This window comes from Solenopsis invicta, chromosome 1 (genome assembly GCF_016802725.1).
Source record: "Solenopsis invicta isolate M01_SB chromosome 1, UNIL_Sinv_3.0, whole genome shotgun sequence".
Classification (NCBI taxonomy): Eukaryota; Metazoa; Arthropoda; class Insecta; order Hymenoptera; family Formicidae; genus Solenopsis; species Solenopsis invicta.
In genome coordinates this window covers 24,196,768-24,214,649 of record NC_052664.1, presented here as the reverse complement: position 1 = coordinate 24,214,649, position 17,882 = coordinate 24,196,768, and the positions used below count along the sequence as shown (strand labels likewise).

General features: G+C 35.0%; 1 protein-coding gene across 1 annotated transcript in view; it reads right to left on the bottom strand.

Annotated features, from left to right (window-relative positions):
• LOC105202090 overlaps window positions 1–13,970 on the bottom strand; it is a 152,938-nt gene extending 138,968 nt beyond the window's left edge. The window contains exon 1 of the mRNA XM_011170476.3: window positions 11,304–13,970. Within this exon, the coding sequence (XP_011168778.1) occupies window positions 11,304–11,329 (26 nt within the window). The 5' untranslated portion in view covers window positions 11,330–13,970. The remainder of the gene's footprint in view (window positions 1–11,303) is intronic.
• Between the last annotated feature and the right edge of the window lie 3,912 nt (window positions 13,971–17,882).

Here is a 17,882-nt window from a genome sequence, read left to right as displayed (position 1 = left end):
TTAAATTTGTTAATTTTGAAGAAATTAGTTTTACTATGATAAAATATTTATAACAATTCTAGGTTTCTCTCAAATTTGATCAAAATTTTTCCAAATAGTTGAACTGATCAAAATTCCACAATTTTGATACAGCGTCCCAACGTCAAAGACGCACAGAAAAAATTTAGTATCAAATCAACAATTTATTGTTTCATATATAAGCAAAAACAAAAAATCTTCTTGGAAGAATTTATAATTTTAAACAGGCATAATTTGCTTACACGAAGCAGAAAAATTCTCTTCATGTAAGCAAATTATGTCTGTTTAAGATTACAAATTCTTCCAAGAAGATTTTATATCCTTGCTTATATATGAAACAATGAATTGTTGATTTCATAATAATTTTGTTTCTGCGCAACATTGAAATCTTTGGATTTGTTAAGAGCGTTAAACCGCCGCACGATCACCCGCGAACGATCACAGCACCGGTCAACCACGTAACGTTTTATTGTCACGCGGCTATGCGAGTGTGTCAAGGCTGATCCGGCAATCGAATCGCCGATAGACCCGCGTGTACATATCGCCGTCGCCATATTCCCACTTGTATATATAGCATCTTTCGATTCCCTTTAAACTCCTAAGATCCGCTTGCGCTTATGAGTTACGAGTCATATTTCGCTTGAATGCGATATACTTGCGAGATAACGTAAGAATCGTAGACTTTCCTTGACCTATAAAAGCGGATGTTTTTGGTAATATCCTTAGATCGAAACAGGATTTTGCGGAATCTTAAAATAATTAATCCCGAGTTACCTTATTTTTTTTACATTACGCTCACATATTTGTTTATATTCAATAAAAGCACGAACAATAAAAGCACGAACAGTAAAAAATTTGATATAAAAAATTACTCCGTGTCGTTTCGCAATACATAATTGTGTATTCTGCGTTGTTTTATTCCGAATCACGAGGCAAATGTATCTCATTCATGTATATATATTGTTGTATGCATGGAATTATGGAGCGTACAAGGCGATCCGGAACTAGCGAGTGATCGATTGTTGTATGGCATTGCAGCGTGGAACGATCGACAAGATCGAGTTATGCGTACCCGGATATATTATTAATATGCGAGTTCACTCTTCAGGAAATTACTGTTACAGCTTCTAATATTTAATTAAATGTTATACCGTAAAATGCATAAATTAATAATTTACATTGATAAAGCTCATTTTCAAAAAATCTGGAGGAAATACAGAATTCTCTAATTATATAATTATTCAAACATGAATACATATGAAATCACGAGAGAAATATAAATTGTTTTAGTCAGATATGTTCAGTTAAAGTGTACCAAAATTTATTAAATTAAAAATTGGAATTTTCCAATTGCAATCCACTTAACAAATCAGATTTTACGCCTCAGAATAAATCTTTATTTATATAGACATTAAAGTTACAGAAAAATTATATATATATGTTTTTTAAAGTTTTTGTTCTTACTCAGAATAATGTGAGCGGAAAATATTTAACGAATCGAATTCTTTAAATTTTTTAAAGCCATTCTCGACTCTTCTTTACTATTTTATTTGCGCGCTGTCGCTTGTCTCTAGTATTTTACTCGACCTAACATCGAATCTCGTCGTATCGTTCATTATTCATCACTGCTCTTGGGAAAAATAAAGAAACGTCTCCATCTCTACGGATCTGCGACGAATTTCCAAGAAGTAAATCCTCAACAGTTTATAATCCGTTCAATATCAAATTGTATAAAAATCTTTATTGATACTCTGTTCAAAACACGATCAAATAAATAAATAAATATTTATAATACATTATATTATTTTTTATAACAAATATTTCAAACTTAAATTTATTTTAAATTAAATTTACACAATGCAATTTTCACATGTAGAAATTTATATCGATATAAACTAACATAATTATCTATACTTTTCTCACTTTGAAAATGTTTATAAAGGCGAAGAAAATTGAAGTTAATAAAAATTCAAATATTTCAATATATTTATTAATAACCAATTTTGAATTTATTCTATTATTTAATAGGCAAAAAAGATGTGTAATAAGAGTAATTTAGGAATTCGATTATGACTATCTTCATTTTTTTCTTTTTAAACTTTAAACCCGAAAAGGAAGGAAATATTTGTTCGTATCGTCGACGGGGCAAAAGTTACGTGCGTGCGCGCGAGGCAGGAAAGAAAAAGGATCGCAATAAAACATCTAAACTTCAAATAACGAGCTTCTTTTGTTCTCCGACCGTTTGGGTTAGCCTAGACAAAATTCGCCGTGTAGCAATGAAACTCCCATTACCGTTGGCGCGACGTGCACGAGGAAGATAAACGGAGGCGAAGGAGCTTGTATAGCGACACGATCGTGTTAAACGTTCCGCGGTATCGCCGTAGATTTCGTGCAAACACGAAACTCGCCGTACGTGATTCTTCTGCCAACAGGTACCCGGTCGGAAGGTACGTGAGTCATCCGTGACTCAGGTACTAATTCGTCCACGGACGAAACGTTAAAACCTATACGATTTTAAATGTGGTGTGAAAACAATGTTATCGCGGGTGCACGCACGTGCACACGTGTTCCAACGTACCTATCCTGCGTTCTGCTGATATCGTCGAGCTCGATACTAAGTCCGGTTCGATAAACAATGGTATTTCTTTTTCTTTTTTTTTTCTTTTTTTTTGTACATGGACTTCGTACGTACAGTCGATACCATTCGTTGTTCCCTAAGATAACGTCTCTTTATGCGCGCAATAAAAAAAATTACGAACCTATAAGAGCTGGATAAAGGCGTTTCGATAAATTATTTGTTACAATTTTATATGTTAATGTAATTGCTATTATTACCAATATTATTTGCTAAGCTTGATAAAAGTTTATTACCGCGTAAATTTGTTCATTGTTTCGGTATAAGTGCAACTCTAAAATTCTATTTATATATATATATATATATATAATAGATTTTTTCTTCCTTTCCCTCTCACTCTAATTTGAAAAAGTCTTCTTTTTATTGTAAACACTTCCTAAGTAAGAGATGTTAATAGTAAGATCTTTTTGCAAACGCAATTAAATAAAAGAATATTGTTATGTTTTTAAATTTATATTATTTATCTAAATTTAATTCACTTTTATCGAAATGCAAGCTGAGATTTTATACTTATTATTATTATATATAAATTTGTTTAAATAATGATCAATTGCAAAAACCAAGTTTTGAATAGAAAAGGAAAAGCAGAGAATTCCAAAATTTGCCACATATATCTGTTAATTAATTTTGTTGCATGACACTGTACGCGTAGTTATATAACACTACAAACAGTTATTAATCTGATTGTAGGTATAAATCAGAACGCGTAATCTGCGATCATTTGCAGAAATTCAAACAGATATCTTCAATTTATGCCATTTACCATCCACTAATTTAACAAAGTTTCGCTTCATGGATTTCTGCATTGTACACACTACTAAATGACCTGACCTAATGATGATATCATACTATTACATATATAATTCTCACGACCGTAGCAGTCGTAGTTTCGAAGTAATTAAATTACCAATGATCATTAAAGTGACCATGAATAAAGAATTTACTACTATTTCATTTTGTTATCTCAACTAATAAAATGAACATAGTCTTGGCGTCAATATAGAAATGAATTTATAAACTCTGGTATTAAATTGCATCAATAAATTTGATTCCGTAATTAACCTACCTTATCTGAAAATTATATAAGGGAAAGGGCAAGAGAATACTCCAAAACAGATAATATTGCAAAATTATTAACTTTAAAAGTAATTTTTAATTTAAGTGATACTAAAAACATTAAACATTAAAAAAATAAAAATTGAATTACTTCGAAAATTAATATTCAACTACATAAGTAAATAAATTGCTCGTATCAACAGAGACTATCGCAAAATTTCCAAATTAATTTTATCATTACTAGTCACATTTTGTTATCACTAACTACATCTTAATTATTAGCCGCGTCCGAGTTTCTTCTTAAAACAAATAGAACGACAAAAATAAATAGCAAAAGCTCAAAAGATAAACGTGACAAAGAGAAAATGGAACGCAATCCCTTATGTAAACCCGATAACGAATATATCAGTGATTAGAATCAGCTTTTTGTGATTAATTATATAGCATTTTCTCAGGTCCTGAAACTCAATGGAAAATCTTTCTCGATCTCTGCGGAGGCACAATGGCCGACTGATCTTAATTGAAACGCCTTAATTATATCTTTCGTCGGTGTGCAGACGAGCGCGAAAGACAGAAGCGAAGAAGCTGTCGTCGCGACTTCTACCATTCTTCATTTTCTCAAAATGAGAAAAGAAAGTTGCCGCCGTAGCAATTATATCTCGCAATCGACCCCACAATAGCCTGCCGATTCCCGCGTTAATTAGGGACGACCCAACTTAATTGGGTGTTATCGTCTCCTCTTCGTTAGACGCATCGTGTCAGGAGAAAACTATTAACACAATCCTATGCGAAGCGCGAGAAATAAAAACTCTGCAGCCGAGAAATGACGTCTGATCGTAAATTAATTTTTATTCAAATAACGCAAGCTATCAGATTAGCAATTTAATTTCCGACGTAAAATCAGAGATGATTTCAAATTAAAAATTTATTACAATATAAATCAATTTTTTATTTTAATTATATAGATTTCTCTCTTTAATAAAACTTAACTTACGTTAAATTCTATAATTTAGCTTCAGAAAGGATTACATAATATTGTACAAAAACATATATAATATTGTATAAATAATATGAACGAATATTTTTATGTAACCTTATTTAGAGAAAGATAACGCAGCATGTACTGCGTTTAGAAAATAAGTTACTTGAATAAATGTCAATTCTAATGTTAATTAACATTATCATGCACTGCATGTATTCTATTTTCGCAAGTCTCCCGTGTCTGCCGATAATTATAATAGACAAAATCAATATTAATTTAATAACGATCAGTTATATATTTTACTTCGCATTAATATTACCCACATATTGCATATACAATCATATTATTGTTAATAAGTAAATTGATAAATTTATTTGATTAATTGTTATAACGCATTAGCATTGGCATATTCAATTCAGGCAACTTGCAACTGCGTCACTAAATATATCATTATTGCTTTATATTAAAGTGGCATCAAATATGCTATACATTTGATATTATACACCAAATGTATATAGCAAATACTTTTAAACAAACAAAATGGCACGTCTCTCATTTCACGAATGCTCGAGAAAACGTTCGTGGAACGTAGCGTATAAAAGCGTAGAATTTTCCTCCTATCGTAAAATAAAGCATAAACGCATTGATTTGCGTATGATAATGTCAAAGAGTCCTATGCTTTGTATGAAAAAACAACTATCAACACAAGATGAGCTCTAAAACAACGTCATCTTCAAGTTTTTGCTTTTAGAAGAGGGTTAGCGGCTATGTACTGAGCACCAATATCTCAGAAAAATCGCTCAAAATTTCTATGAATATAATAATTTATGTCATATTAATAATAACTTATTAAACGTAATGGAGCATGGAACTATATAGGATTCAATTTATTAATATCAATGTGCTTTGTTAAAGTACGATAAGGACGCACTTTTCACGAAAAACGTTGAACACGGAAACGATGACGCGTTTCCCGATATTAACTTTATTGCCTCGGGGAATGAACTACAATACAATTGCAATGGAAAGTTTCCGCGAAAAGAGATTCTGCCGTGCACGAGTGGAAATAGAAACCGTCGGGGCTTCTTCGCGATTAAGATTCGTCGTTTTTTTTTTTTTTTTACGAGGACACTTTTTCAGCTCTCCTGATTGATCGTTACGACGCTTGTCATTCTTACTCAACATTTTTCTAGCTTTCTAATTCTCGATAATGAATCGATCTTGGTTTTGAACCGGTCGTTAAAATATCGCTTTCCAATTTAGAAGAGATCACGATTATTGTTCGCTTAATCGTTGTAAATCCCTTAGCACCGCTGACGTATTTATATCAAATCAAGAAAAAAATTATAAAAAATGATTTTTCTAGAAAGAGAAATCCAAAGAGGAATGCAGTCGTTCTTTGTTTAAATAATAGGATTATCAAAATAATTCGGAAACACACGTATATTTTAAAAGAGCTATGTATAGAGTTGGCATATTCTGTATATCAAACATGAAAATATAAATAACGTATTATCTTTCAATCAATTGTATAAATAACACTACATGCTCAATAAAATAATTCTACCAAAACGGTACTGGATACAATAGAAACACGCTAACTTTTCGTATTTGTTTTCCTATGCCCTTAAAATTTACAAACGTTACGAAAATATATATGTGATTTCTATCTAGAACAATACATTAAAAAAAAATATAACAGAAATCTCTATAAAAAATATCAAACTGTGGGCATGGAGATTTTCTCAAATAACCGATTCATTTATGTAAAAGCTCAGAGCACCAGCTGCGAGGAAACGGAGCGTTACATGAACGTAACGAAGAAAACAATAGCAACGAGTGGACTCGTTAGATATACAGATTTTCGGGGTGATACGAACTATGAGGCTTTTACGATATTGGTACCACGTAAGGTCGGTGGTGCCATGGTCTAACGGGGGTGCGCGCTTGGAAAAGTCTGTTTCTGCACTTCTTGCGCCAATATTAATAATACAAAAAATATAGACAGAATTTCTTCGACGAGGGGGTGGCGTCTTTCAAATTAGCATTTCAATTTGCCGCGCGGGTGTTCCGCGTGCTGCAGCCGCGAGTCAAACGAGGACAATCGAACCAAGCGGAGCCGAAGCCGGAGTCAGAGTCGGAGTCGTCGTCATCCGCCACCTGACATTTTCGATGCAAAGCCGCCGGAGCGGGGAAGCGTGACATTTACATACGTATATACGTACATACATGTACCCCTAACTCGCAGCAGCGTTTGTATCGTGTCGTATCCGCGCTTCACGCTCCGACAATCCTCGATCGCTACTTTTCGACCGAATTGTATCTGGCGAATCTCATCCGAGAGCCGGAATCAAATCGGTGACGGAGAGAGATCTAAGAAATTTGCGCCGAGAGTTAAATCGTAAAGGTTATATCCTCGAATATTACTTGAATATGTAATGAGTTGCATTGCATTGCATGAATATTACTTGAAATGTAATGAGTTACACGAATATTACTTGAATAATTCTTGATAATGATGTATATAGAATCTTGAGGCTATTTTAATTATATTCTAAATTTGTACTGTATTAAATATTATTATATGTAGTTATTTTTATTACATTTTATTGTTCATAAAATTTTTTTATTTATTATTACGTGATTGTTATTATCAGAAATAATTAAAATTTCAAGTGTTATTTATAACATATTAGACGAATAAATATCGTTTAAATAATCATCTGTATCAATTAATGTAGATATCTGTTTAAAAAGTATTGCAATAATAACTTATTTAATTATATTCTAATATTTTTTTAAATATTAGAATAAAATTAAACGGCAAAATCTTCAAAAATTATCGGCGAGTTTAATTTTCGATACTTATATTAAAAAATGTATTGTATATTACGTCAATCATATTTGTTTTCATAAGTACAGAGAGATTATTTTCAGTATTAGTACTGTAATTTGAATTCAATAAATTTATTCAATCCCTCTGATCTGCAAACATACATTTCATCAACGTAGCATTCAGTAATAGCATTGGCGTTCAATAATAGCCCTGGGTATTTAGAACATACTTGATAAGGTATTACACGTGTTTATTAATAACAATATCGCAAGTCACTGAATGTTGAAATGCAATTACAATGCAATACTTCGTTAAAAGAATTCTTTCATAACAAAATTAATCTGTCTCTATCAGCTAAATGATAATCTGAGTTGCTCAAGATTTATTTTCAAGATATCGATATCGATAAATCAAATTCTGACTCATTAACTTTTAGCCAATAAGATTGAGAAACTTTTTAATTTAATGTTGCAAAAGCCCGTTGAGCATAACTATAAATAAAAACAAGTTCTAAAGATTTTTTAAATACTTAATAAAAAATTTCTCAAATTTCTATAGATTCAAAATAATTTTCAAAAATTGTTGTTTTCTTTGTAAATTAATTCTTACTGAAATAGAGAAAAATTGTTGCCAATTTTATTTAAATATCTCCTAAAATATGAGATATCAATTTTATATTTATTTGATTGATTAGTCTTGTTATTATTGTCCATCTTGTTTTTTGCATTCAATCGTTGAATTCTTTGTTAAATATATCGAGAATTTTAAAACATTTCACACGGAACAAAAGAACTCGCATTACATGTAAATTTAAACATAAAGTTATAAAAGGTATGAAAGGTATAAAAATGTAATATTTGGCTTTATTGATTTAAGAGGATGTGATGAGCAACAACACTGGATTTCCCAAAAGTAAAATGCTAATTCTCAGGAGTTCGCATGCATCGAGGGTCTTTTAATACGTTCGTTGTATTCAGCAAAAATAATGTTTGAATAATGCAAGTCAACATCAAACGTTTATCAAAATAAAAATATTTTATCGGATATTTATTGAAAACAAATGAGGCTGTTCTCTCTGTATCTCGATATATGAACATTCAATTTATGAGTATTTGAAAATCTGTGTAACTCTGTATAACTTAGCGATCATAAATATATCCTTCCGACGTTTCACGCCATTAATTTCAAAATTTTCGTTTTAACTGCGTCTTTCTCCACTACTTTTCGCAATAAAATTACGATTTCTCGCGAGCAAGAATACAAGATTATTATGGTTGGCACATCTAAGGTATTAAACTATCCTTTATCGTCACTGGCGTTTGCCTTATGAACAGTTGACGTTTATATCTCTCTATGATAGTATCATCGTCCCATGTAACAGAGAAATGAGCGAAATGATCGACGGTGAGATATACGGCGAAATAAACGTTCAGGATATAAAAGTGGTAGCCGCGAAGCGACCGACCAGTCGTTTTAAATGTGCTTAAATTAACTTGCGCAACGAGATAGAAAAAGAGAGGGAAGCGTCCCGAGTCCCGAGTCCTACATATGGTAACAAAAAGTAATCGCGCAAGCCCCATAGGCGTCGAATCGTTTCGCGAACGTTATAGCTGTATAGCAGCGCGTAATTATTTTGATTGGCGGCCAATTACTACGACGTGGCTAGTTTATTTTAACGAAAATAAATAATTGTCAAAACGATCCTCCTGACGCGCCGTACGTTATTATCCCTATCCGCACACACGTGAGATTGGCAGGCATGCAACATTGGTGAATCATCTTGGATTTGTTAATTATTAACGCTGCCTTCTCCATTTAGACTTCAAGTCATGTGATAAGTATCGAAAGCGAATTCCAACGTTGATAGAACGTAACACGAGAGAGGCGTCGCTGCCCTCGCGATAAATTATTCGCGATTGTTAATTGCTAAGAAAAATGTACATATTCAGATATTCTTCGGGTGTACTGAACATCGTTTGTGCAATGAGAGAAAAATTTTTTCCAGTGAAAAAAATATACATTTTCTTAAAACCATATATTTGGGTTCAAGCATTTACTTGTTCCGTTGAAGTACAAATATTTTTTTCAAGTACATAGACATATTATCTTAAGTATATAATTTTATATTTTTACATTTGAATAAGGATTTTACAAATAAGCTCATACTATTAAACTTAATTGATTGTTTTCTTAGATTAAAAAAATCTAATTATCTTGAATAGAAAAATAGTCTGATACTTTCTAAAACTATAAGAAAAAAATTACTTGATTAAATATTATTTCTTCATTTTATTTAAATAAATATTTCGATGAAGAAGTTTTTCAATTGACTAATTTTGACTTGAAGTATAAAACCCAGAGAAAAGTTATGTTTAAATTGATAAAATCGTTTCTTTAACTAGATTCTTTTAAGTTGAAGTGTGGAAATATTTTTGAAGAAAATTAATTTATTTGATTTCAAGAAATGACGTTATTAGCTTTTTTTAAAGTAAATTATTTGTTTAATTTAAACAAATAATTTATTAATTCAAAGAAAATACTGACAAAAAAGTAAGATATAAATTAGTTGTTCTTTCAAAAATATATTCTTTCATTCAAATAAAAATTGCGTTCACAGCCAAACTATTTCTTTAATTCTAATAAAAGGAACAATCAAAAAATTTCTTTAAAGAAACTTTTTTTAATCGTATGATGTAGATTTCTTTAATTCAAAGAAATTTCGTTTTTACTCGAAAAAAATTTTTCTTTGAGTGTAAATAAGTTATTAAAACCCACAGAGTAAATAATTCTTTTTTATACTTTGTTAGTAAAATTGTTTGTTTTAAGATATTTTTTTCTCTTTCAGTGTAGATAGGTATATATGATCAAATTTATATGCAAATATTAAATTTCTATTTTTTCACTTCAAAATTGCAAACGATAATTTTAATTTAAAAGAATATTCAATTCTCGTTCGCGTTTGTTTCTTCAGCGAGAATTATTTCGAATTATTCAGTTGGTGGAAAAAAATTGTACAAAATTATACACAAATTTTAAAAGAATGCTACAAAAATTTATATGAAAATGTTAAAATTAGAATACTTTTCTAAATTTTTGTATTTTTGTTGTATGATTTTTACAAATTTCTCGGTAAGAGTACGTCAAATTACAACAAACTATAACATTTTACATATTTCTAATTGTAACTTATTCTGGCAAACAAATTTTCTATAAATAAAATTACAAGGTTCTATTAAAAATAATAGAAATTTATAAAAATTATTAATTTTTTTCATAGAAATATTTACTTTTTCATAAAAATATTTATTTTTTCCTTAAATGTATGCTTTAAAATTAACAAAAAAATTCCAATTCTAGCATTTTGGCGTAGAATTTTGTAGAACTTTTTCCACCCAGAGTCAGCCTGTAAAAACCTCCACGTTGCAGTTTAGAAATCTGGTCACCTTAATCGTGATTTGAAAGAGACTTTCAAGAGATTTCCAGCAATGAGGAAAACGTATCGCTCGGCTTGTTAAATGAAAGATCGGCACGCGTTCACTCGTGAGTGGCCGGAATCCAGCCGCGTGTCGGTTCTCCCGTATTTTACAACGGCACGTGCGGCTCATTATGGCGGCAGAACAACGGGCCTTCGTTACGAACAGCCGCGCCGCGCCGGTACGTAACGTTATCGTTTAGGCATGCAGCGCGAATACGGTAAACGCGATCTAAACGGACTATTCTTAGTACTTTCACGGGGAGAAGCAAAAAGAGAGAGAGAGAAAGAGAGAGAGACTCACCTAAGAGCTCGTTGTGTGGTCTTCATCTCGATGGGCGCTTTATCTCCTGCTCCAAATGGTACCTGCCCTCTCCTAGCTGCGCGCAAACCGCTTCCTCTTCGCTTCAGCAGCTGCTGTCCTGCCGCCGCCACCGCCGCCGCCGCCGCCGTCGATTCGTTGCACACCGTTCCAGACACACGGCAGCTCGGTGATCGGCCGCTAAATCAAAACACTGGCGAGTAGTGTTGCGTCGTATTTCACACGTAACCGCACTTGGTCCACACGAGAGAAACGATCGTACGGTTATCGCCTCGAAAATCGACACACGGCAAAGATCCTCGCGCGTTGGCAGCTCGCGCGAAAATCACTGTTAATTTCACAAAACAACGAAGCAGAGGTTTCCGGAGTTTAGCACTTGAGTCTCCTCCGCGCCCTCTCGCCGGCACAAAAACAAACACTCGCGATGGAGTCGAAGATTCAAGCGACGTTTTTCAAACGCTCTTGAAGGTCAACGGTATTTGCGTATCGTCCCATTCGTTTCTCGAGCGGAGGCAGCTGGCCGACGATCGACGCCTTCACCGGAGGTATCGCGAGATGCAAAAGAGTGCCGCCGCGAATCAGATCAGTGGGACTCACGGGCGAAAGGCCTCGCCACCCGTCCTCCTCTATGTTCCTCCGTCTCTCTCTTTCCCTCGCCGATTAATCTCGGATTTCGTGGAGATTCATTCGCACCCCCTCGTTGCTCTCAGCGTGCAATCCTCCCGCAATCCGTAAACGTAAACGTAAATACATCAACCGAAATTTTACACTCTGAACACATTCGCCAACCGACACGCTCGATCTCTCGAAAGCTCTCGAAACTCCGGACTTCCGACCACCGCCGGGTAGTTTCGCGTCACTTCTTCTCTTCGGCAATCCGGACTCCTTCTCGGAGCGGCCGCCGACCTCGCCGCGTCGACTTCCTCGCTCGCTCTAACGGCCGCCGCGGCGGCGACGGCGGCGAATCGGCACGACAGTGTGACCACGGAATCGCGCGCGCGCCCTCGCGCATCACTCGCGGCCGCCTTCACTCGGTTCGGGTAACGCGCGCCTCGCGGCGGTGGCGGCGGAGGCGGCGCGGGCGGTCGGCGGGACGCGAGCGTCGCGCGCCGACGCGAGCATCGTGCTTGTCCAGGTGTGGGATCGCTAGCCCGCTTTTCGACGACGACGGAAGCGGCGATCTTCGCCACACGCGTCTACGATCCGACGGGCGACGTTCGACGAGACTCGCACACACGTTCACTTTGTCCGTTGCGCTTCGAGGTAAGAGAGTCACGGAGAAACACTTCCCGGCACCGGGAATGAAACGGACACCTGTTCCCCCGTCCTTCCTCGCAGGCGTTTTCGCGGGCGTTTCGAAAAGCGTCAAATATGGCGGTGATGTGCGGCTTCTTCCTCTCGCGCGATCGAGATCCGCAAAATTGTCGTCGGCGATCCTCTGTCCCTTCGAGTCAATCGTTCCGAAAATCCTCGCAGAGCAGGTACGTCCGGCGGGCGGCGGAGGGGAGGGGCACCTGGCTGGCCACGCCGTGCGATCCGCGACCGCAGCCTCCTCCTCTGCTCCGGTACGTGTGGAGGAGCGTCCGGCGCGTACGCGTACGCGAAGACTGGTTTCACGGGAGGCTCCCTCGTGCCCGCGACCGGCCAGACTACTTCGCGAACGTTAGCACGGGACGGCGAGCGTTCGCGCGCGGGAGCGAGCGAGACGGGACGCGCGAGGTGGAGAGCGCGGTGGGTCCGTTCCACGGAAAGAGGCTTTATTCCACTGAGCGCGAGGAAGTACTGTTACTTATAGAAGACGGGGGGGGGCCCGCAACGCACGCGACGCGACGCGACGGGCGTGATTTCGCGTGCGAGTGAGACCCGACGGCGACGGGGGATGAGACCCGACCAAGTGCCCCTTTGCCGAAATTAAACGTATCGACGGAGAACGTCTACCTTTCCCCCCCTCACCGTACGGTACCGACCGCGACAGGTGGCACTCGGAGCAGCACTCGCTTCCCAATCCCCGTAGCGACCGGAGACGATTTTCGCGACTCGATACACGACACAACACGCACCTCTCCTGCACCGCGCAAAGCGCGAGATCCCGTTTATTATCGTCGACGACGGCGTGGCGTCGTGTGAGCTGGGCGACGCATCGTCCTACCTCCTCGCGCGTTCGTCGCAAACTCGACTTCCCGCCCGAGAGAAAGCGCGGGGGCGCGATGGAAGGGAGAGAGGTGAGACGCGGCGCGGCGCCACTGCCCTCCGTGGCGTAAACAAATAACGTCTCGCGCGACGAGTGTTTTGAAGTAAACTGACCGCCGTTCTCACGTGTTCGGGGTGATCGCGTGCATCGATGCGCACGTACGTTGGCACGCACGCACGCACGTTATTCGTTCCCTCGATACAGGGGACGCCCGGCAACGATAGTTCCCGATTTACACAGGAAAAACACGTGCGGGTGGACGCCGCCGCAACTGCTCCTTCTCCGCGAACGCGTTCTCGTTTCTCAGAGAAAACACGGCGCACGTGTGCCCGGTCAAATCTCTTTCTCTCTCTCTCTCTCTCTCTCTCTCTCTCTGTCTCTTTCTCTCCTCGACACTTGTAGATTATCCCGGAGCGCGCGATACAACACGAAACGTACAGACCGCTCGGCTGTCGCGGCTCGACTGGACGGCCGACCACCTCCGCACCGTTGCTCGTCGCGCTCACGCTCGTAGCGCGCGCGCCGGCGCCCCGCAACTTGCGCTCCGAGTTGGGTCGAACGAAACGAATAACGAGAGGATTCCTGATCCGAAATTTAAACATCGTGCGCATGAACTCGCCTCGGAAAGCCGACAAATTCAACTTTCATAACTCGATTGATCTACGTTTGGAATTGATTACAGGTAAACATTTTTAAGTTTATCTTATGTGCAATATTTATATTAAGACGAAGACAAGATTTATGATCTAACCTAAGATGATGAAGCAATCTTTTCACGGTTTAAATCAATGAGCTAAAAAAGCAGCATTTTAATGATACATTGTATAAAAATGTAATTTATTTCTTTACTTATTGTTATTAAAAAATTAATACTCGTTTTTGTAAAAATCATTTTAAAAAATTCTTATTCTATCTATAAAGTGTCTTTGTCACTTAATCGTCGTATTTTTCGGTTACTAAATTTCGATAAACGGAACGACGTATTGCAAATGTATTATTTAAATCAACGAGCTAAAGAAACAGTATTTTAATGATACATTGTATAAAAATGTAATTTATTTCTTTATTTATTGTTACTGAAAAATTAATACTCGTTTTTGTAAAAATCATATTTGAAAAAATTCTTACTTTATCTATAAAATGTCTTTGTCACTTAATCATCATATTTCTCGATTACTAAATTTCGATAAATGAAACGATGTATGGCAAATGTATTATTTTTCCTAAGAAAATCAAGAGCAATTTTCGAATGATATTTGAACTTTGTTGTAATAAATTTGAAAATGTGCAAGACTTGAATATTTTTTCTGCACTTTAAATCAAACAAAGACATTAAAACTGACAATTAAAATATATTTTCTAAAACGTTACTTTAAGATTCTCCGAACAATCTATAACTGTGTCGAATCTTAAGATAAAATTTTATTTATAATTTAAAATTAAGCACATAAAGAAAAATTAGAAATATAACGCAGATATATAATTAAAACACGTGTGCATAACATCGAAATTTCTGGATTTTAAAATAAAATTTTACTTATAATTTAATGTTTAAAGCACAGAAAAATATCATAAATACACATATATATTAAAACACATGTGCATAATATCGAAATTCCTGGATTATAAATAAAATTCTATCTAAAAAATATTCTCTACGAATAATAGTTGCGTCTAAAATGCGTCGACTCTGCGTACTTTTACGCTCTTAGGAATCAAAGATCCGTTGTTCGCTATCGGAGACGAAACAACGGAAGATGCGCGCGCGTATGTACGCACCTGCGCGTGTTCTCGCGTAAACAGTAAAGTAGGCTGTGTACGCGTGTGCGCGAGAGCGTGAGGTGAGCGGGTGTAACCGGTTCCGCCGATTTTTTCACGAAAAGCACTCGCGACGCTTTATAAAATTGCGCGTATCCTTTGTCGTCGTCGTCTTCGTCGTGTCGTCGTCGTTGAACGTCACTTTTGCCACGGTGCACACGGGATGCTTAACTCGAACGAGCGCAATGTTTCGACGTTCGTGAAGATCTGAGCGAGTGCTTTAGAGTGCTCGAGGTTATATTCGCGTTACTTCAAAGCGATAACGGCGCTCGATGATTTTCCCAGAAGAAACGCACGCGACGTTTTCGTTATTGCTTCCGGGCTACAAATCACAACGGATTGCCTTAAGTTTGATATTTATAAATTTTGGCATAAGGTCACTGTGTACACCAATCGATGAACAGGAATTGAACAAACTAATGAATCAATGAAAACAACTTGATATAATTACATTTTTAAACAAAGATGATATTTTAATTAAATCTACACGAAAAGTAAATCTAAAAGGTATCAATTAATTTGCAATTTTCATTATCATTTTAATATTTTTCTTAAATAATTTTTTCATTTATTGGTAATTGCAGTGTTCAACGACTGGTGCAATGATCCTGTAAAACTAAAGAGCAAGTTAAAACAAAACATAGCTTTTTTATCGAGAAAAATTGATTTCATAATGATTAAAATATAAAATTCACAGTACCGTTAATAATGCTTTAAATTTGTTGACTCATCCGTGTTTGAAGCTCTTCGATGTCACAAAAAATTTGTAATTAAAAATTTTAATTAAACAGTTATTAAACCAAATTAAGTAATTTAAATTATAAATAAAACGATAAGTAATATTATTATTGAAGAAATAAATTTAATGGAAATCATTTGTTAGCAATATTGTGCTTTGAAATTATATTCATAATTGGTAATAATCATATTATTTTATATATGATTTTATCTTTTAACATACACACACAACATAATTCACGCACAAAGAGAGAGAAATAAATCTTGCAAATAAATTTTGCAAAATACTAAAATTTCAGACACAATGTCATCAATGTTCGAAGTAACAAAATTTAACTAGACCTATATTAATAAAATATGATAGATTGACTGCAAAAAATGAAATTACTTCGAGTATGTTCTACATATTTATACTTCTAACGTGGAGCAAAAGTTTATTGTAGTGATAAACTCTAGAAATCTTTGAAAATTATTTAAAATTTAAAATATGTAGTTGATGAATCTCAGGTTCAAATCTTACCATTAAAACAGAAAATTGTTAGCACATCAACATTCATAATTATAAAAAAGGTTTACATAAATATGTCGCACGCTTGCCCCCTTTTTTAAATTTTAAAATCATTTTATGTAAGATATTATTAAATTTATACATATTTAATTTTAAATACATAAAATACATAATAGATAAAGGTAATGGACAATTATGAGTCGAAAATCCTAATTATGAGTCGAATTTGCAAAATTAAATATTTTTTACAAACATACATCTTTTAAATAAACTTAGAAAAATTTATTTTACATTTAAAAAATTTTTTTGTAATTATTGCAATATGAAATCACTTTCTTAATCATTGCTCAATCAGAAACTAAAGATACAATAATACATTAAAAACGTACGTTAATGTACGTTAACGTTTAATTATGCCGATCCATAATTAAGATCTGCATAAACATTTTTTTAATATTTGTCAAAATTTACAATTGCGAATTATTAAATATAAATATATATAACAATATGTTTTTTAAATTGTGATATTTACTACTTATATTAAAATTAATGACTCTTTTAAATGTTCGATAAACAAATTTACATGAATTAACGAAAATTATTTTAACATGAATGATCTATAATTGCAATTGTCACCTTCTACATACAATAACATTTTAATCATAAATATATTCTTTATTTTTGATCTACATATAAAGAAATTTGCTATAAAATGATAACGTTATTATTTATGTTCATATATTATGCCTTTTCAACGGTTAATAAAACTTCAGACTATGCATATGCTAATCATATAATTTAATTTTTATTATAAAATAAAATAATTACACTAATTATTATAATTAGTTGTAAACCATCATTTATAATCTTTCATAATTATGTACAATAGGTAAAATAAAATATTTTTAGAGTAAGGAAATTAATAGGCATTTTCATGAAAAAGTTATGTAGATTGATAATCAGAATCATAAATTCATGAAAAAATAATTATTGGTTAATTAATGATCAAACGGAGTATTATAGCGCTATTATAGCGCTTTATAAATTCATTGAAAGTTAAGCGAACAAGTTAAAATTTATTTAATGTAGTCAATATAAATTGACTATAAACCGAACGTCACTGAATCTTATTAGGTAGTAAGATTTAATTGTATAATTTATCACGATTTTTGCTGTAAGAATTCTTGCCAAATACTATGGCGTTAGCATAGTGCACTAGCTGTTCTCAATTTGAATTTTCTATATCAGTTTGACAAAAGCTTTACATGCTCCAGAGAACTTCAAACCAATAACAGAGATTCGATGG